Source organism: Camponotus floridanus, unplaced genomic scaffold (genome assembly GCF_003227725.1).
Source record: "Camponotus floridanus strain SB8 unplaced genomic scaffold, Cflo_v7.5 scaffold65, whole genome shotgun sequence".
Lineage (NCBI taxonomy): Eukaryota > Metazoa > Arthropoda > Insecta > Hymenoptera > Formicidae > Camponotus > Camponotus floridanus.
The window spans coordinates 326,306-349,043 of NW_020229825.1; the positions used below are offsets into that span (position 1 = coordinate 326,306).

At 37.0% G+C, this 22,738-nt stretch overlaps 2 protein-coding genes across 2 annotated transcripts in view; both read right to left on the reverse strand.

Moving 5' to 3' along the window:
• The window catches only part of LOC109610481 (proteoglycan Cow), a 181,265-nt gene that overhangs the window by 141,636 nt on the left and 16,891 nt on the right, over positions 1–22,738 (reverse strand). Inside the window, exons 4-5 of the mRNA XM_025413353.1 lie at positions 21,659–21,781; positions 1,006–1,151 (exon numbers count right to left, since the gene is read on the reverse strand). Coding sequence (XP_025269138.1) covers positions 1,006–1,151; positions 21,659–21,781 — 269 coding nt within the window. The remainder of the gene's footprint in view (positions 1–1,005; positions 1,152–21,658; positions 21,782–22,738) is intronic.
• On the reverse strand, positions 3,983–4,839 carry LOC112639453 (protein GVQW3-like). The gene has a single exon (XM_025413354.1). It carries the CDS (start codon positions 4,727–4,729, stop codon positions 3,995–3,997), a length of 735 nt encoding a protein of 244 aa, XP_025269139.1. The 5' UTR covers positions 4,730–4,839; the 3' UTR covers positions 3,983–3,994.

The following is a 22,738-nucleotide window of genomic DNA, read 5'->3' on the forward strand; positions in this document are numbered from 1 at the left end:
CGCGTCACTATCTGTAATATATATTGTTAACATCGCGAAGAAGGATCAAAAAATGATTCGAAACGTTCGCTTTTTGTTATTATAATGTGTTTTTAATAAATTAATATTGAAAAAAAAAGAAGTGTTGTTGCTTCTCTGCGCTCCAACTACCGCGCGTTGGCTCTTATGCTATTTTCTTTTTAATTTTTAGATTACTTCAGTCAAATCTTTAATTATTAAATAAAAAAGTCATTTGATACACTTGGACGTCCAAATCGTTGTATTTTTGCTGAAGTCAAGATTTCCTAACTATTTTTGTTTTCTTTAAAGCCATTCCGATTATTTTTAAAATAGAAGGTGTATAGTATGTGAAGGTGTATAGTATGTGAAAAAATAATAAGTGCAAATTTTGTTAATTGTATAAGAGGATATTAAATCTATTAAAAATTTTTTACATTATAATATATTACATTAAAAAATTAATCAGCAATTAATATTTCTGATTTTATTTTTAAAAAGTTTATACTACAACATTTTTTATTATGCAGGATGTCCAAAAGTTTCGGAACGGTCGAATATTTCATAAACTATGCACTTTAGAAAAACATATTTCAGACAAAAGTTATAGGCTTGAAGGGGGACATAAGATGGTGCCATTAGTTTGACCTTGAACAGTTACTTAAAGGTCACGTGAAGGTCACCTTCAACTTTTTAAACGGGATACCTTATATACTTTTACATATTCTTGTAGCTTGTCTCAATGGCACCATCTTAAGTCCCCCTTCAAAACATACAACTTTTGTCTTAAACATTTCTTTCTAAGTGCATAGTTTATGAAATATTCGACTGTTCCGGGACTTTTGGGATACCCTGTATAAAAAATATTTATAGTAGAAGAATAATAATTTTGGCATTCTCATGCATATATTATCGAAATTATGCTTAATATTTACTAGAATTTTTCTTTATCCGAAATTAAACCAATGCTTCAATTTAAACTTAATTTAAGATAAAAATATTTCTTACCTTTACATGGACAAAAACCTTTGCAGGCAATGTGGACGGACGTATGGTGAATGCAATTATGATATTCGAGACGACATGGTGAACTATATGTACGATTATCGTTTCCACACAGAAACGTAGGTTTTATCACGGGACATTCTTGACATCTGTAATATAAGAAAAATATTAACGCTTTAAATACCTGACAATACATATGTGTGTACATATACAGTACACATCTAGAAATTGATTCAAAATAAAAGGCTATTACACTTATCCATATTTTCGTAATTATATTATTGATATAGGCATGATATAGCATTTCAGTAAGATTGGACATGACTATTATATTTTATACATCTAGATCGCATTCGTACATTTTTCAAAACAGTCATGTCAGTTTTGAAACTGACTGATTCTGTAAGTATAACAAATCTATCAGAAATCTTGATATACCGAACCGATAAATTAGATTCAAAAACCTGAACGCTTTCATAAAACGTATTTATATTTGTTCGTATTTAGTCAGTATTGTAAAATAAGACGAATGTTGATATCAACTTATACTTCACAAGTCACTTTTCTCTTACACTTTTCTTTTATATTACAGAATGCAATCCCAAGTGTGCTATCTTTATGCATGCTTTGAATTATTTGATACTCTAAAGAGAAATAAAATTCACAAAATCGTTTTAATATCAATATTTATTTAAAATAATTTTTATAGTCTAGTGGAGTAATTATATTGGTTGATTACTTAATGTAATATAAAAAGTAATGTAATAATTTATATTACATTAAATTATTTCTTTCTCTTTAAAGGACGATGAGTAAAATAATCGGATTTTTGGTCATGACAATGGAACCTTTTTTATATATTTTTTCTTACAGTTTTTGATGTGCTAAATCATTACCAAATGTTAATTCTATTATGATAGAAAGTTGCAAAAATCGCATTCAAAATAGCAAAGTAATTATTTACTTTAGGGTAGCAACTTCTGATATCTTGACATATACATTGAGGTCGCGCTTTTGAGTAACCTTTAGAAGATTTTAGCTTGTTGTTTAAAAAAAATCAAAAAGAACCAAAATCAAAAAAAACCAAAAAGTTTCATAAATCACACGTAATTTTTGGACACTATACAGGGTGTTCGGAAATTCAACCGACAAATTTTCAGAGATTGTCGGGAGCATAAGAATCATTTTTTGCAAATAAACCTGGGGTCGGAAACGTGTCATTACATCGCTACGGCATACGAAGTGTTCGAAAGAGACGAATTATTGAAATTATAAAGTTTTTCCTAATAAGTCGACGACTGTAGCTCTCGTATTATTATCCGCGAATGAAAGTAGAAGTGATAAATGATGATGGATTTACTTTTATAATTGACCAATGCGTATGATATTTTGAGCCATTTTTTATTACAGACATTCGAACAAATAAAAACCATCTTACCATGAAAAGCTCAATAACTTCGAAACGGCTTACTTAAAGTTGATAAAATTAGCTTTGAAAAGGTCTCGAGAAGGGCTACAAGAATATGCAATAAAAAGTGGAGGGTTCCATTTCAAAAATTCAAAGTGGTCTTGTCGTGACCTTGGTGACGCCATCCAAGGTCAACACATGGCGTCAGTAAATAGATCTTTTTACACCTTACAACTTTTGTTTGAAACAATTTTTTGTGATATTTCGAGGTCCCGATTCTTTCGAACACTCCGTATGTCGTAGCGATGTAATGACACGTTTTTGATCCCAGGTTCATTTGCAAAAAATGATTCTTATAGTGCCCCCGACAATCTCTGAAAATTTGTCGGTTGAATTTCCAAATACCCTGTATACATAGTTTAGGATTTTCTTGCATATGCATAAGTTAGGATTGTCTTGCAAAATACATGCATGAACACAGTGAATTTCGTCCTCCTCCTATGGTGGAGCTTCATTTCGGAAGATACTTAATAACTCAACCCAACCTGTGTCTGAAGTATGTTACATACCTTGCTTCGCATAGAAAATTATAAACTCATGTGGAACTATACAATGATAGACCTCACCAATGACTTTGATCATATAATATATTGTCAAGATTATTACTCCGAATAATCCTCAAACAATTTTAGCCGTTATTTATTATTCGTTATTTATTAACCCTTTCAGTACGGAGCATGAATACAGAAGCGCTGTGTATGGCCGGAGCAAAGATAAAAATAATGTAGCACTGTGGATGGCCATTTTTCATAGTGGTTGCGAAAGATAAGTGTACTTATTAAAATGTCTTCTGTTCAAAATGGTTACATGATTTATTTATAAACATAAACATAAACAGTAAATTTATAGACAACATAAACATAAACATAAGTAATAAATTCGCAGATAATATAAATATAAGCATAAGTACTAAATTCGCAGATAACATAAACATAGTAAATTCACAAAAAAGAGACATTACATTTGATAATTTTAATGGGTAATTATGCATCTTATGAACGCTCTCATCACACTGATTCACACATTTACGTGTGATAAGTGAAACGCGTAGGTGGAATTCTGCCTTCTTTTATATTCTACTTCGAAAAAAATTTCTTGTACAATACGCGAAAGTACGATACTAATTATATAACATAACACAAATTAAGTTTTAGTTGTAAATCAGAAATAGGCTCGGGTTAGATTATATCTTTCAGAAGTGAAGCCCTCCGTAGAGGGTTGGAAGCCATTGCATCCATACATATATTTTGAAACAAAATTCACTATCTGCGAGGATCAAAGTGAAATATACATGCGTCGACGCAGTCCGTTTCGCTCTACTTCCAAAAGATATAATTTACACACTTTTTTCTAATCTTTTAATCAGGTTTGTTTTAAATCAGAAGTAGGTTTGGGTAAGGTTATATCTTTCGGAAGTGAAGTTCCTCTGTAGGAAGGGCCGAATTGAAACCGACTGTATCAATGCATGTACGAGGTGTGTTCAAAAAAAAAGGTGACTTTTTGTTTTTCTCGAAAAATATTTATTTATTCATCAATATCTATTTTGTCCCCTTCAAAGTAATCCCACTCAGAAATTATACACTTGTGCCAGCGCTTTTTCCAATCCTCGAAACACTTTTGATATGCGCTTTTTTGTATGATCTCGAGCTCTTCCAGCGGTGCGGTCTTTATCTCTTCTGGCCGCTTCCATTGGGATGATTGGGCTTTGGTTTCGACGTCATAGCCATATACCCATGATTCGTTACCAGTTATGACCCTTTTGAGCAAATCTGGATCGTCGTTGACGGCATTCAACAGCTCCTGAACAATGTCTACACGACGTTGTTTTTGGTCGAAATTCAGCAATTTCGGAACAAACTTCGCCGCCACACGTTGCATGCCCAAAACACCCGAAAAAATTGCATGGCATGAGCCAACCGATATGCCGACATCCTCAGCAACTTCTCTAATAGTAATTCGACGATTCTCCATAACAATTTTCTTCACTGCTTCGACGTTGTCATCGGTTGTTGACGTGCTGGGGCGTCCAGGGCGGGCATCGTCATTAACATCTTCTCGACCTTCTGTGAAGAGCTTGTACCACTTGTAAACATTTTTTTTGCTCAGAGTAGACTCGCTAAATACCGCAGTCAACATTTCAAGTACGTCAGAGCACTTAATTTTATTTTTCACACAAAATTTAATTTTTCGATAGCAAAAAATCGCCAAACACACCAAAACACGTCTAACCCTTATATCTGTGAAAAACAAACCAAACATGCAAAACAGCTGATAATGTCAACATATGTTGGGGACATGTGTACCAACATAACAACAAAAAAATTCCAAAATCGAATGTACGTAGCCCGCGAAATTTGAAAAGTCACCTTTTTTTTTTGAACACATCTCGTACTTTGCAAGACAAAGCGAAGTTTCGCACTGAAGACAGGGAGCAATATGGAATAGATCTCATTTTACATAAAAAGTTAAAAACTTATGCAGGACTATTGAATTTATTTTATAAATAACTTTGTAATAAATAATAAAGGACGACTAAAACTTTTTGCAAGTTAATCAGAGAATGGTCCTTAACAACATATGTCAAAGTCATCGAAATTGATGAAGTCGTCGCTAGTATGTAGTTTTACCCGAGAAGATAATACAAGTAAGTATGAAATTTCAAAATTGCATATCTCAGGAACGAAGAGAGACTGTCGAAAATTCAAACTATATATTACTTAGGAATAAATTCTTTACAATATATGTCAAAGTAAAAAATTTACGAGCTATGTAACCTAAAGTAAACATTTACTGAAACTGCTTCAGATTTTAATAATTTTAATCATTTTCACATATGTTGTCAAGATCAACATTCTGTAATATCTATAAGTAATATTAGAAAGGTTTTAGCCACGCTCGTTACTTATTAATAAGTTATTAACAAAAATACTATAATAAATGTAGAAAAGATATAATCGCTAGTCGAATAATCAAAGGATTATTGAAAAAATTATATTCGACCAAACTAGCCAGAAATTTCCTTTATTTAATACGATGTTTCGACCATATGGTTGTGGTCCTTATCAAGTATATACGATGAAATATAATAATCAGGAGGCAAACATAGCGCTTGTAAAAACCATCACGAGTCACAAATAAAAAACGTTATATAATTAAATTCAAAAACGAGAGAGACTGATGCGTCAATGTGAGACTTCGTTGAAAAACAGTTTTTCGAAAAACTGTTTTTCAACGAAGTCTCACATGGACGCATCAGTCTCTCTCGTTTTTGAATTTAATTATATAACGTTTTTTATTTGTGACTCGTGATGGTTTTTACAAGCGCTATGTTTGCCTCCTGATTATTATATTTCATCGTATATACTTGATAAGGACCACAACCATATGGTCGAAACATCGTATTAAATAAAGGAAATTTCTGGCTAATTTGGTCGAATATAATTTTTTCAATAAAAATACTAATAATAAACAATATATAATTTTCGGACATGTAATATATATACAGGTCATGAAAGTAATCATTATTTTAAAAAATTAAGGTAGATTGGCTCAAAGTTAGAAGAAAAGTCTTGTACAGTTATGTGTTACGTCCAGGCCCGAGGAAGGATGGGCCGAAGGAAGGGCGTAACACTTGTATCCCGAGAACAGGTGCTTTAAGGGCAAGTGTCTCGGGTCGAGCGAGCCTGCGGGAGAGCCAAAGATAGGTCAACGACCACAAGAGTCGATTTTACTCTATTTTTGGTCCGAATGGTCGCTCGACGGTCCCCTTTTTGGTAAAGGACTTAATCCTTTTTACCCGGGACGGGACCTAGTGCGATTCAGGAGCGTGGGTGAGGAGGGGGAATTGATTAAGTTGGATTTAAAAGAAATAAAATTAATTAGATTTATTGTACATTATAAAAAGATAAAACTTACATAAACATTTTAGTTAGTTATTGCTCTAATACAATATTAAGTGTGATTATTTGTATGTTTGTGGGTACATTAAGCGTGATTGTGTGTATATGTGGGTGTATGCGAGACGGGGTGAGGTTGGTCGGAATCTGGAGGATATCTTTCCCGGAAGAATTCTACGGAAATAGCGATAGGGTAATGGGTGAAGGGAGTAAAATAGGAGATGCAGGTGTCAGGAGGGGCAGTCCGGAGAAAAGCTTTGAAGGTAGGTATATGAATAGGGCCAGGGCCCAAGGTGAATTGGCCCGGGAGGATGGGGTGAGAGTACAGAGGATAAGTCGAGCTGAGAATTTCGGAGACGATCCGATCACTAAGATCGATGTCGGAGTAAACAGGGGAAGGAAGAGGAGGAGGAGACAATAGATGAGGATCTGGGACTGGCGAGTGGGGTGGAGAAGGAGAAGGTGATAATTGTGGAAAATCAGGTTGTGTGTCATACACTGGGGAATAGCTTGGAGGAAGAGTTCCCGGAGACAGGTACGGGGAGTAATTAGGGGAAGGAGTGCGAGGGGGCGGATGTGAGGAATCTCGCGTGTGTCCTTGAAGACTATTAAAAAAAATTCGAGTGATGGGAAGATTCGCTTTTATGTCGTTTAAATTCAGAGTAAAAGAAGGGTCGGCGACAGCCCGAGCCAGTAGTCGGCGGGTACGACGATTGTGTCGGTATCGGAGACGCTTTGCGTGAATTCTAGCGGATCTCCTCGAAGGTTCCACTAGGGAAGCGAATATTATCAATAAAGGAAGATGGGGGAAGAGGAACTTAATAAATTTAAAAAAAATAAGACTTACTACTTGAAAAACCGTGGACAAATCGATATGAATTATTGCTGGACCCCCTTGGCATTGAGGATGGTGAGATATTAGCTGAATTGATAGTTGTTGAAGAGGGTGGTTGCTGCTGGGCCCTCTTGGTGTAGGTTTTTGCACTGACTCGATAAGCGAATATATAACCGAGCAACTACGTAAATATGTAACTGAGCAAATAGGTGAACTAGCAACCGCAGAAAGAATGAATGTATATCTGACTGTATTTTTAAGTGTCGATTTGTCCAAAGTTCGCGCTTATATATCGTTTTGGATTACCCTCTCCCATCGTGAGGAATAAGGGAAGTTGACGAATAGAAACCCTCGTTAGATTTTCGTGGTCTTCTTCCTGTCCCTACTTATGAACATTTTAAAACAAATGCAACAAATCAGAATTTAATTACATTTGTCCGCGAATAGGAGAGCATCTTCCAAAACGGGGGACTTAGGATTCTCAGTATCGGGAATGGTGATAATTTATGCTTTGTAAGATGCATCTGTTGGAGATAAGGGGATGACTTTTACTACCCCCTTGATAAAACGGGTGCTTGTCGCGACATCCGCTCACTCACGTTTTGTAAATAGTTTTCTTTATTTTCTGTAGCTTGTTTGAATTTTGTGAGTTTTTTTTTTGTGATCAGAAAATATCAAATTCGTCTAACTGATTACCGCCTTATTTAGCTAGATGCTACTTTTATCAGTCCGTGAATATCTGATTGTTATTCTGGAGTATTTACTGAGAATCCTATTTCAATTTAACTATCATTAACGATTTTCGGAAGTCGTGCACATGTGCACCAGATAAGGAAAAGAAAAGAATCGTGAGCTCCTCTGGACGTAACAGTTATGCAATATTCGCAATAATTAACGAGAAATAAATTAAAGAAAATCGACCAATGCGCGTGGCTAGAAATGCGAGGCGGCGAAAACGGTCTCATTGTAACGTAATGCCGGCGCGCAGCGAAGCAATGATTGGAGAGGGGAAGAGCGATAAGTGTGTAGGCGCGCAGCGAAGGGTCCTACGACAGTGAAACCCGTTTGACCACGTTAATATTGACCACAGTGATACTGTCCATGGTGATATTGACCACATTGATATTAACCACGTCGATATTGACCACAGTCCGCGCGCGTGCGGGGGATGCAAAGAGGCCTTCGGCACCTCTCCCGCAACCACCCCACCGATAGGTAAGGTGGACAATCGCAATGTGGTCAATATCATTGTGGTCAATCGGAACTATGGTCAATCAGAACTGTGGTCAATATCACCGTGATCAATATCAATGTGATCAATATCATCATGGTCAATATTAATATGGTCAAATGGGACACTCTCGCGGATAGCTGTTCGTCTCACGAGCGGTGATCTTTTTGTACGTATTGGCCAATCATTGTTTTGATCGTCCTGTTTGTCCGTTCGATCGGGTTACAATCCGGTACGTATGCTGGTGCTGAATGTTCAGGGCCATTAGTCGTTCTTTCAGCTTTGATCTCAGCTGTGTGCCATTGTTCGTGAGGATAGCGTCCGGTCTTCCGTGACGTAGCACGAGGTTCTCCGTGATCGCTTTTGTTACTGCCTCGACAGTAGCTTGGCGAAGTGAGACAAATTCTGCTGAAATTTCGTAAAGCGATCTTGAACGGAAAAGAGCTAGGTATGCCCCTTCTTCGATCTAGGCAATGACCCAACCAAATCGATGGTGGCCTGTTCCCAAAGTCGGGAGCGTGGCGTGCAAGGTCCTGGCGGGCCGTTTTTGTGCGTCCTTATGGCAATTCCTACACGCCCGGACGTATTTTCCGATATCCTGGAACATTCCAATAATATCTCTCGGCAATCCTCGCGATGGTTTTCACGATTCCCAGGTATCCACAGTGAGAGCGTCGTAGAATTTCTTCATGGTGGCTTGTCGTAATGGCTTCGGGATGCATAGCTCCCACTGTTGTTCCAAACTCGTCTTCTTAAATTTTAAACTGTGTAATATATGGCGGTCGTCCCTCGCTAAATCGATATTCCGGGCGGGTTTCCGGGATTTCCCGGACCTCCTCCATAATCTTTCTGTACCACTTACAGTGGCCGGTGCGTGTAGCGTAGTTTGATGGTTGACGCGACAAAGCGTCCCCAACGCGGTTAAGTATCCCTCGGCGGTACTGAATGTCAAATTTGTGTTGTTGTAACTTGAGGCTCCATCGTCCAAAGTGTTCGGCGATTCGAGTTTTCTCAACCATTTTAGTGCCTGATGATCAGTTACCACCGTAAAGGCGTAGCTCCCCAAATAGTTTTGCATCCCCAAACGATTGCGAGGCACTCGAGTTCGGTCGCGATATAATTTCGTTCGGCCGCGTTGAGCGTGCGCCTTGTGTAGGCAATGACGCAGTCGACGTCGGCGTATCTCTGCGTTAAAACGGCTCTGAGGCTCGTGCTGTTGGTATCCGTTTGTAGGAAAAACCGGCGGGTGTAATCCGGATAGACGAGTACCGGCGCTGAAATTAGTTCTTGTTTTAGAGCTCGAAAAGTGACTAGTTCCTCCGAGCCCCATTCCCAACTCGCGTTTTTCGTGTTAGTCGCGTCAGTGGAACGGCGATGGTAGAAAAATTCGCGATGAACTGGTGATATCACGAGGCCATTCCGAGAAACTGGACTTGTTTCACAGTGGCTGGTTCTCCGGCCAGTCGGCCACGGCGCTAACTTTTTCCGAATCGGTTCGGATTCCCTCGCGGTCGATTACGTGCCCCAAGTATTTTAGTCGGTCGACACAGAACCTGCACTTCTCGGGATTCAGTCGGAGATGCGCTTCCTGGAATCGGCGAAATGTCTCGGCGAGCAATCTCAGGTGTTCGGAGAATGTGCGACTGATGACAATGATGTCATCCAGATACACGAAGACGTGGGGCTCGAGTTCAGGTCCAAGTATGATATCGAGCAGTCGTTGGAAAGTGGTCGGTGCCGAGTACAAGCCGAAGGGCATGACTTTAAATTGGAATAGCCCCTTTCTTGATACTGTGAACGCGGTAATGGAGCGGCTCTCAGACGTGAGGGGTATCTGCCAGTATCCACTCTTCAGGTCTAAGGTCGAAAGATATCGCGTCCCTTTCAATTTGTCCAAGGTGGCTGTCACCTGGGGTAAGGGATATGCGTCGCAATGAGTGACGTCATAAATCTACGCAAAACCAGTACGATCCGTCCTTCTTTTTGACAACGGGTGAGCTTCATGAGCTGTTCGAGGACTCGATAATGTCCTAGTCCAACATTTCGTCCATCTCTTTGTTAATCACGGCCTGCATTGCTGGATTACGCGGCCGGTACCGTTGTTTGATCGGGACCGTCAGGACTCTCCGGATTTGGTGTTGAGCTCTTTCGATGGGTCCTCGAACACTTTCGAACTTCCACATCTTCTTCTCTAAAAACTCCTGTAACTGTTGGCGCTCCTCGGGCGTCTGGTTGGCTCCCTCGAATGCACAACAGTGATTTACGAGACGGACAATGGAGAGTGGCGGCGGTGGTGTCCCCAGTCGTAGTTTCGCCTGCGCGTCTTCGTCGAGGAACACATTACTCTCCATGTTTGGCATGATCGAGAACGTGTGCATCACCGACGAGTTTTTCACGCGTATGAGTACCGTCAGAAACCTGGTGCGTTGACAGACGTCCCGTCTACGAGCACGATTTGCCTCTATCCTGGCTGCTCTCTTATCCCTCTTACCTGCAGGTTCGCGGTGCAAGTGTTCAGCGAGACTTCGGATTCCAAGTCGATGAGGGCGTTGAGTTTGATTCCCCCAATATTTATCCTGATGTGTAGCCGCGATAAAAAATCTTATGCGGTGTCCGGGGTGGCGTTTCCTTGTCGCGGATGGCATTCAAAGATGAGAACTCCGTTCTTGCCACACTGCGAACAGAATTTCTTGGCCGGTCGACGACACTGCGCGCGGGTGTGCCCGTGTTTTTTGCAACGCCAGCAGCATTCCGTCTTATTATAAACGGCGGCTACTGTCGGTGCGATTGACGCTTTTTCCCTTTTCCTGGCGTTCTGCTTTTCCTTCTCGATTGCAGGTGCGGAGCCGCCACTCGATTCCCCTCCAATTCGTCGGGGTGGCTGTCGATATATGTGCTCATATGTCGACGGAGGTCGTCCAGCAGCCTGGAGTTGTCAACGCCGTAGGATCGCCGCTAATTGTGATTTTGGTAATCCGTAGATCCACCATTTCATGTGGTGTGTTTAAATACACTCACAAAGAGAGGAAAAAACGCTTTCTAATTCCGCGGTCCCTGCTCGTGCGGTTTTTCGTACTGCGGAATTAGAAGCGCTCCTCTCTTTTTGTGAGTATATTTAAACACACGAACATAAAACGGTGGATCTAAAAGGCTACCAAAATCACAATTAGCTCTAATTTCGGATAGCTGTTGAATTCAGGTGGCGCATATAATTTACGTGTGTATGTGTAATAAATGTATTTATTGAGTCTCTGTGTTGTGATGTACAAGTGTGAGTGTGTATATATGTATATAGATGTATGCGAATACGTGTGTTTACAATGTATATGTGTATGCGCGTACGTATAGGTGTGTATGCGAATCGAAATATATTCGATACACGCGGGCCACAAATCTACGGGATCCCGACGTGAAATATTTGCCACAATTTGTAATCAGCGGAAATTACGCCTTAACAGCACGTCCGTGCAATGTAATTCGGTCGTGGATGTGTCACGAATCTTGCGGAGATATTGGTTCGCACAATTAGCGGTGCGGAAATAATGAACATAATATAAATGCGTGCAATATGCGATTGCATGTCTTGTGATACGGCGTGCTCGTGTTTTTATCAATACGAATCATCTGATGCGTTTTTGCCGCGTTTCTTGCCCAGTGTTGATGTCTTATCCATCAGTGTTTCGGGATTTAAATCCGGTTGTTCGTACGGTGATTTAAATTTGTCTTTAATATTTCCTGATGGATGTTGGGTTTTAAGGAAAGCGTCGCGACGTTAGCAAGCGAGGAGGCTCTCGTTCCACCTCGTGATAGGCGCGGCGTTTGATATTTGGATGTTGGTTCGGAGGCGATTTCTAAGGCGTCGATATCGATCAGTAGAGACAACGTGCGCACTACCTTCTGGCCTTTTTACTCTCGCAAGGATTTCTAAGACTCGCTTTGCTTGCCTTCAGACTAGCTTCGCTTCACTAAAAGGATTGGTAGAATCTTCGGTAGAATCTCGTTTTCTGTTTTCCGCCGAGAGCCCGTTTTATACTCGGTTAATTATCCGCACCGGCGAATTCGGTAATTACTCCCACCAAGCGGCGGTAAAAATATCGGAGTGGTTCGGGTCCGCCCGGGGGAGTTTAAGGCCGAGCGCGGGTTTTCAATTGTCGGTGTCGACTCCCGACAGTGTCGCAATAATAATCGAACTCTTGATTTCTACCCGGATGTTTTCTAAGTATTAAAAATGAACGCAAAGCGCCTCTGCCTCGGCCTAACCGGTGATCGTCGGGCGGCAGCTTCCGGCCGGTGTTTGCCGGGAAACGATGCATTTGGGAGTGCATCGTTACATCACTAAAAAAAAAGTCCTTTCAAGATTTGCTCATTTTTGCTCCATTTTGAAGAAAATCATAAAAGAAGAAACAAAAAAAAAGTTATCATTTTTTTTCATTTATTCATTCATATTATCATCTATCTTATCTTAGTGAAGATACTATTCAAAATGTTAACCTCTTGCAGCAATGCAAGCATTACATCAAGTTCACTCAAGATTCACTCAGGATCTTAATAACTGACTAATTCATGAGTAAGAAATAACTACGGAGAAAGTAAAAATGTAAACAAACAAAAGAAATAAACAATCATTCTTTTGTTTGTTTACATTCTTTTCGTGTGGAAAGGAGAAAGATATAACCAAATATAACCAGAACAATATCTAATTGCAATTAGAGCGGTCAGTGATAGATGTAATGCTTGCAGTGCTGCAAGAGGCCAACATTTTGAACAGTATCTTTACTAAGATACATGATAATGTGAATAAATAAGTGAAAAAAACGATAACATTTTTTATTTCTTCTTTTGTAATTTTCTCCAAAATGGAGCAAAACAAGCAAATCTCAAAAGGAGTTCTTTTCTTAATTTATCGATTCTTTACACACTCCCGAAGTTTTGACATTTAAATTGAGAACATCCTGTATATACAGAATGTCTTAGCTAAAGGACGTCACCTCAATATCTCCTTTACTTTTCATGATACAAAAAATGTTCGTGGTACGATTTAAATGGCTTAAATAGAGGAATACAATGAAAAACAAATATTTTTATGAAGTATTTTGTTCTGTGTTTTTCAAGGTCATTTGTATTTTGTATCTGGAAAGCATGAATTTTTTTCTATTGCATATTGTATATTGCATATTGTAGTGAATAAAAACATGCATTTGAATATACCTGAATCATAATCTTCAGATGACCTTCAGATGACCTTGAAAAACGAATTGTGATGAAATTTGTTGCGATTGTATTTGAACTTACTGCTTATATCATAAATGTTCATAATAATGTCTGTTAACAGCGATACACTTTCTAGCACGAGTAAATATGGATTGTGCTCTGGTCTTTTCATTAAATTATATTTATCAACAAGGTCTACTTTCTGACTGATCAGAAAGAGATCACCAGTGTCGATCAGTGTAAGGATAAAGGTCTCATAATGGCTTACAATTATTCGAAGAAACAAATAGAACTAATTTACATTTATGGTGCAGCTAATCAGTAAAAGAAGGATACGGTTGTACAAAGAACGATTTACTAATCGCAAGTGTCCATCGCATTCATCATACGTTAAATTGATTTAAAAATTCTAAAAAACCGGTAATATTGAAAACAGGAAACATCAAAGATCCAAAACTGTTACACACGAGACAAATGTAAGAAACGTTTTTGCTGCCGTTAATCAAAATCCACGCTAGCATTAGAGAGTTAGAGCGAGAAATTAATGTCAATATACCAAGCATATCAAGAATACTAAAGCTAGAAAAATTTCACGCATTTCTTCTATCTCTCCACCAAGAACTTCGTGGCAACGATTTCGAAAATCGCGTTCCATTTTGTCAATGGGAGTTGCAAAAGCTTGAAGCTGATGAATGTTTTTTTTCAAAAAATTCTATGTACGGATGATATATCCATGTTCTGGCAGTTTTAGGATTAATTTTATAAAATGTGGTCAAACAGTGCCACCTATCTTTCGCCATTTGAAATCTCTTGCATTAATGTTTAACTACACCTCTATTAAGTTTGATCAGTATTTAATATGGTTTATATTCGAACTTGTTTTGTGTGACCTATTTGTTTTATCTCGTCATGGAAGCGTCAAGCAACGATATGCGATCAAGTTTTGTGTAAAATTAGGTAAAATTATAAAAAAATATAAAAAAAAATAAAATGATAAAAAGTGTAGAATGAATTGGAAAAAAATTCTAAGAGAAGATATTACAATTCTAAAAATTAAAAAAATCTAAGAGAAGATATTACAATTCTAAAAATTAAGAATGCTCATTGAAAACAATGCTTTCTTTGATATGAAAAGCATGATTGGCAAAGAATTTGTTGCACAAGGAACAACAATTAATTGAATTTTATAAGACAATCGTGAAAAAATTGCTTGCGAGAATCAGCGCAAGATCTGAAATGAAAAAGAATGGTGATTGGCTTCTACTCCATTACAACGCTCCGACATATAACGTTGGAATCACTTTTTAACATCTAAAAACGTGATTTTGTCATTCCCTCCTCCTATTCTCCTAATGTGACTTTTGTTGATTATTTTCTTTCCCAAACTTAAACTAAAATAAAAAAGAAGCCAATTTGAAACAGATTCAAAGCAACGTTACAAGACAATTAAACAGCCTCCTAGTTCCGGATTTTTATAACACCTTACACAAACTGAAGGAGCGCGTCAAGTTTTATGTGGAGTTAAAAGGAATATATAATGAAAAATAAATGATACTATAATAACTTTCTTTTAAATATATAATATTTTTAAATATATAATATTTTTTTTAAAATATATGTATAATAACTTTTTATTTTTGATAAAGATAATCCCAAAACTTTATAGCCAGACTGTGTGTGTGGAATGAGTCCCGATTGCGCACATTCCCGATCGGACACGACGACATTTCCCGATCGGACACAATCCCAATCGGACACAAACCTATGTGAAGTCATACAATAATAAACCTTGTTTCGCACTGAAAGCACAGGGCGGTGTGAATTGAATTTCATTTTACGTGTAAAGTTGCAAACGTGGAGCCGTACAATAATGATTTTGTTTCGCATTAAAAGCACAGGGTGAAAGCATGTGTCCGATCGGGTCTGTATCCGATCGGGTTTGTGTCCGATCAGGATTGTGTCCGATCGGATTTGTATCCGATCGAGTCTATATCCGATCAGGAATGTACGCAATTGGGGCGATCCCTGTATGTATATGTGTGTAGGGGCATTTATAAAGTATTACAAGGTAGTATCTTTAAAAGTACACATTATAGCAAAAATGTTGTAGACAAAATTATTTGAAAGGGGGACATAAGAAAATGCCATTGGTTTAATCTTGGATAATCGTTTGAAAGTAAATCGTTATAAAGGTCATCTTTAATTTCTTAAATAGAAATCTCCATTTTCCATTATTCTTTCTTATAGCTTATCTTGAGAGCTTTTCAAAACACTATAATAAAATTTTTTTATTAACTATTTCTATTTACTTTTCAAGTTATGAGATTTGAAATGATTTTTTAATTTTACGTAAACTAAAAAATATCTCGTAAAATATTCATTTTCTGATTATTTTACCTTAATACTTTTATGCACAAAATAATGAGAGAAATCATTGATGTAAAAAAACACAATTGTTTTTAAGAAAAAATTTATAACTATTAATTGCACATTTTTGTTCTGTGTCCATTACCGACACAGCTTACTATTTTTCAGTAGTCCATAATTGGGCCGATAAATCAGGATTAGTTGTATGGCTATATTTTCACGTTTCGTTTGCTTTGCGAAAGAAGCCATAGAAAGGGAACGAATCGTTGTGGTCCCGGAACTCTTTCTACATTTTGTACATAAATTAAATTTTGGTAATTATGCATGAAAGGAGCTTCCTCTGCGATTTGTTTTATTTTTAAATATGTTATAGGAGAAATCTTTCCGAGTAATTTCGTGTATATATATATATATATATATATATATATATATATATATTGTGACCGTTATTTTATTAATTAGGGCTGATAATGAGATCTGGTCGGTGTTACTGGCCCACGGCACATCTTCGATTTCTAATCAAATTTATCTCCAAAAGTTTTTGGGCGCCAGGTGCGGTAATCCGCACCACTTCAAAAAAAGTAATTCGATATCTCAATATAATAAGCACGGAAAATGCTACTCAATTAATCGTGACGCTCGACTAGCTCCGTCTCGAAAATGGCAGAGGGGGCGGTCCGTTTTAATAATTAACAAGGAAGGAGAATACAAGATGACTGCAAATAAGACAGAATATTAGAATAATAAGAATGAATATATTTAACAAATAGATAAAGTTCAACACGAGACAGATTCACGTAGATATTGAAAGATGTTTTACAATCGATTATGGCAAATTTTACCGGCAGCGACGGGCCGGTATTCGAGCGCGATCACCGCGGTATCACGTGTCACGCGATAGAAAAAGCAGCGTAAAGAAAGTCTTGGAATTTTGCGTTAAACGAGACGTCACGGGGCCTCAGCAGCTACAAATTCCGCTTGAATCATGAATACCGCGATGATGGTTCTAATAATGACATCCGTCAATTGTGAGCCAAAAAATATTAAAGAATGACGATAGATAAATTCGCCAAACGCGAGATTATTAGAATCGATTATTAACGTGAGTCGATCAGACAAATACAGAATTACGGCAATAACGGAAGAATTGAGCGACTAAGCAATTACACAAGATAAACGATCGAACATGAGCGCGAACAATTAATGGTAATAAAACATTAGAAACGCGAATAATAAGCTATCATAACGGATCGAACAATTCACGTCACAGGGATACGCGAATCGATGCCGCATCGCATCTGCCGGCTATCAAATATCGCGATCGTCTTTGTGTGTGAGTTCGTCGTATCACAAGTTTACTTTACAAAGAATTTCACAAGCAACAATAATCGCAAGGAGAAAAGACAAGAAATTTTACTGTCGGCGCTTAACTAGGAGAGAGGGCACTTAATATTATCGTAGCTCGAACAAAGTATGTCGGCCGGTCGTCGCATTCCACTAAGCACTTATCGAAACTCGGATTAATCTCGAGTAAAGAATTTTTCAACGGCAGCAATTCGGCACGGATTCTGTTCGGGCTAATTCTACCTGATACACAAACGATAAAACGGTCTGAGGAGGTCGACACTCGTCTCACCGATGACTCCTTGAAGTCCTTGGATGCTCGCGGCATTCACGCAATAGATCGATCCTTTTGGGCCGTCGTACTCTACGCTGGTCCGCCGAACAGTGACGAGCGGAAGGCCTGTCGGAATCATGCCGGCAAATTAATTCGTAACTAGGCCACTTGTGGCGCTTCCGCAAGGACCCTCAGGATCGTCACTGATTTTAATTACTCCTCCGGCCTTCAGGGCCAACAGGACCACCCTGTTGCTTCGTTCTAATTTTCTCGGCTCTTTGATTACAGCCTGGTGTGAGGAGTTTTCCGGAAGCCGCTCGCCATTACTTTTATAGATTTCCTGTAGCTCTTAATCCAGCCGAGCTGGCTCCGTTTCGGGGTTCCGGTGTTCGCTTTTATTTATTGGTCGACCTTCCCCGTGATTATTCCTCGTATCTGCTGAGCGTGGAGGAAATGTACAAGAGCGGCAGCGGTGTTTTCAAATAGGTTTTTCGATTTACAAAAGTAGAGAGGGCTACTTAGCTCGGCATTCTCCTTATAATCGGCGCCTCCGCTCGTCCCGCATTTCTTTTAGTCTGGTCTTCTGCGCCGGGTCGAGTCACCGGATGAGATTCCGCTAACGTCCTCCATCACGTCTGCTTAACTCTACTCTTATAATTAACTCTACATAAGGAGAAGCGAGCCTACCCTCGTCTCCAATATTCGCTCGCTCTCCCTAAGTCAGGGGAGAACGAGGGCCCAAAAATACTACTAGTCAGATCTCGCGATCCTTGTGACGGACCGCCAAGCGTCACGTCACAATATAAAGGTCGGACTCAAATAGATTTGGAGATATATCAGCAGTGATGCGCTGTCGTGGGATTTTTTCCCACGCGAGAGCCTCTATGCGCATGCGTAAGCTTACGTTATAGCTGATATCACATATGTATCTAGATACAACATTAAGTGCGCATAAAAGATCCTTTCCCATATAGTTTTCTCGTGTTTTTCAGTAGCTATAATAACGTGTAATGTGATATACAGGGTGTCCCATTTTAATCCATCCAATCGAATATCTCGAAAACCACGCTCAAAAGAGAAAAATGTTTCAGACAAAAGTTGTATGATTTCAAGGGTGCCATAAGAGGGTACCATTGGTTTGACCCTGAAGAGTCATTTGAAGGTCATGCAAAAGTTACTTTGATTTTTTTAAATCGAACACCCTATATATTTTTGCATATTCTTGTAGCTCATCTCGAGAGCTTTCCAAAGCACTATAATAAAGTATTTCTTCATCGAGCACTTTTCAAGTTATGAGACTTGAAATAATTTCTTAATTTTACATAAACCATAAAATATCTAGTAAAATATTCATTTTTCGATTATCTTACCTTAATACTTTTATGTACAAAATAATGAGAGGAATCAATTGATGTAAAGAAAACATACAGTTGTTTTAAAAAAAAAATGTAATTGTTAATTGCAAATTACATATTTTTTCTTAAAAATAACTATGTTTTTTCTTTACACCAATTGATTTCTCTCATTATTTTGTACATAAAAATATTAAGGTAAGATAATCGAAAAATGAATATTTTACTAGATATTTTATGGTTTATGTAAAATTAAGAAATTATTTCAAGTCTCATAACTTGAAAAGTGCTCGATGAAGAAATACTTTATTATAGTGCTTTGGAAAGCTCTCGAGATGAGCTACAAGAATATGCAAAAATATATAGGGTGTTCGATTTAAAAAAATCAAAGTAACCTTTGCATGACCTTCAAATGACTCTTCAGGGTCAAACCAATGGTAACCTCTTATGGCACCCTTGAAACCATACAACTTTTGTCTGAAACATTTTTCTCTTTCGGACTTCGTTTTCGGGATATTCGACTGGATGCATTAAAATGGGACACCCTGTATATAGTAGCCATAATAACGTGTGTTATAAATGTACTGTATATAAATGTGTTATATACAATAGCCATAATAATGTGTATTGTGTTATATACAAAGTACATTATTGTATTTAATGTATTTAATTTCTTTAACAGAAATTTTCTTCTCTCCTTGCAATTTAATATTTTTTTTCGCACTGAGAGGAGTCTGATGATACCTAATATTTCATCAAAATACATACGTTACTGAGAAGTTATAGCGTTTGCTAGTGCGCATGCGCGACTTTATCCCCACAACAGCGCATCACCGGATATAGGCTGAAAAAGGATAAAAATAATAAATACAAAAATTCGCGTGAAAAGTCACAAATATAAATATAGATATATTATAATTTTACCATATCATAAATTTTTAAGAAGAAATATATTGAATAGAATATATGTATTTGTAAATTTTGCTTTTTCTTGCAAAGTACACGCGCGGATATCGCATGTCCCCCCCTACGGGGAGCTCCACTTTTGGAAGACATAACCTAACTCAACCTGTGTCTGAATTGTGGAATATACCTGGCTTTGCATAGAAAATTACAAATTTATATAAACCATATTGCCATACTATATAATATGTAAAATTAAGAAATTATTTCAAGCCTCATAACTCGAAAAGTACTCAATGAAGAAATTATTAATTATAGTGTTTTGGAAAGCTCTAGAGATAAGTTACAAGAATAAGTAATAAAAAATAGGGTATTCCGTTTAAGAAATTGACAGTGATCTTTACATGACCTTCAAATGACTCTCCAAGGTCAAATCATTGCCACTATCTGATGGTCCCTTTCAAACCATACAATTTTGGTTAGAAACATTTTTCTCAGAAATGTTTTGTTTTCGAAATATTTGTTCCGTTTCCAGACTTTTCTAACATCCTGTATATACAGGATGTCCCATTTTAAAAGTTCCACCCTCATAACTTTTTTCATTTTGATTGTAGAAAAAAATGTTTCAGACAAAAGTTGTATGGTTTAAAGAGAGACATAAGATAGTATCATTAGTTTGAGTGACATTAAAGAGTCACCTGAAGGTCACGTAAAGGTCACATCTAACTTTATAAACGAGATACCCTATATGCTTTTGCATATTCTTATAGTTCATCTCTAGAGCTTTCCAAAACACTATAATTAAATTAGTTTCCATGAAGTACTTTCCGAGTTACGAGGCTTGAAACCATTTCTTAATTTTACATAAACCATAAAATATCTAATAAAATATTCATTTTTCAATTATCTTACCTTAATACTTTTACAAAATAATGAGAGGAATCAATTGATGTAAAGAAAACACACAGTTGTTTTTAAGAAAAAATATGGAATTGTTAATTGCAAATTACATATTTTTTCTTCGAAACAATTATGTGTTTTCTTTACACCAATTGATTCCTATCATTATTATAAGATTGGAAGTAGAAAGCCTTCGCCACGCGCTTACACACTCATCGCTCCTCTCCTCTCCAATCACCGCTTTACCGCGCGCCGCCATTATATTACAGTCGGATCGCCTTCGCCGTCGTGTGCTTCTAGCCACGCGCATTGGCCGTTCTTTACTTAATTTTTCGTTAATTATTACGACAATCACAAAACAATAGAGGTCTTTCCTTCTTAATTTGAGCCAATCTACCTCCTTACTTCGTGAAGGTCAAAAATTCCCTGACATACATGCACTCTGTATATACATATATGTATATATATATATATAGTATATGTACGAAATTACTCGGGAAGATCTCCTCTATAACATATTTAAAAATAAAGCAAATCGGAGAGGAGGCCCCTTTTATGCATAATTATCTAAATTTTATTTCTTACTGCTCGAATTTATACTAATATTGATAAAATCTTGTTTATTTTATATCGCATAAATTAGAATAAAAATTAAATATATAAAAAACGAAAAGATTAAATATTAAAAAAAAACGAAACTTTTCTTAAAGAATAAAAATTTGAAATATAAAATTCTACATACGAATTCTACATACAAATACCAACTTCAAGAATTTTACATCTTACTCTAATTTTATCTCTAATTAGTCAAAATTTAAAATGAATTTTCACAATAGGTTAAATGCTAAGTCCTAATAAGGTTTATTATTACTTACTTTGATTCGTCTTGATCATCGTCGTCGTCTTCAGAATCAAAAAAGGCATCATCATCGTCGGAATCGACTGAAACTTCGGTCTTTATTCGTTGAATTGCACGAGATTTTGGAATCACTATGTCCCTAGAAATAGATTTATATAATTTAAAATAAATTACACTATAAGAAAAAACTAATATAAAAAATATAATTGATTTCAAAAAAATAGTCCAACTTCAATATTTAACAAAATTCTTAGTATTATGATATTTCAAGAATAAAAAAATAGCATTTACAAGTCACGCGTAATAACAACCTATGTATTTATATGCGATTCAGTCAGTTGAGAATATTTTAAATCATTGGACTTCAATAATGATTGAATTGATCGAGTTTTTAATATATTTACAATTAATAGTTTCAATTATATTAGGGAAGTATTTTTATTTTCGCTTATGTATTTTATAAGCAGAAGTGTATTATAAAGTCTCAATATGAAAATTTTCCTTTAAGGACGATAGACAAGTTTATTTTGGAGATATCACGTGATGAGTACGAAATTCCAGTTTCAAGGTTACTAATGTTGAAGAATTTTCAGTCTCTACAATCTGTATAAATATATATACAGGGTGTACCGTAAGTCGAGGTAAATCGCTCGGGAGATGAATTGGAAACCAAAAACAAGAAAAAAAGTTGATACAAACATAGGTCCGAAAATGCGTTGTTTTCGAGTTAACACCATTTTTGTTACAATAAAATTTGAAATTGCTTTGCTTTCAAATTTTTTTTTGTCAAAATTGAAACATGAGATGGTTTTTATAAGTTTCAAAACATAATTAAAGTCAAATAAAAGTTGCGGGGAGAGGGGGAACCGCGCAACGGATCATGCACATGAGCGGCTTGTGCCATTTCATGTTCCTTCATCACTGCGCGTATCTACGCAGATTTATCATTCTTCTTTACTTCCTTTTTAATTTGAGTCAATCTACCTTCACACTTTAGGACTGCGAAAAATTTCCTGACACCCTATATATATATATATATATATATATATATATATATACATATATATATATATATGTATATGTATATATATGTGTG

What these genes read in the sequence shown, in the direction of transcription:
- LOC112639453 (XM_025413354.1), bottom strand. Translation starts at nt 4,729, where the DNA reads ATGTTTGGTTTGTTTTTCACAGATATAAGGGTTAGACGTGTTTTGGTG.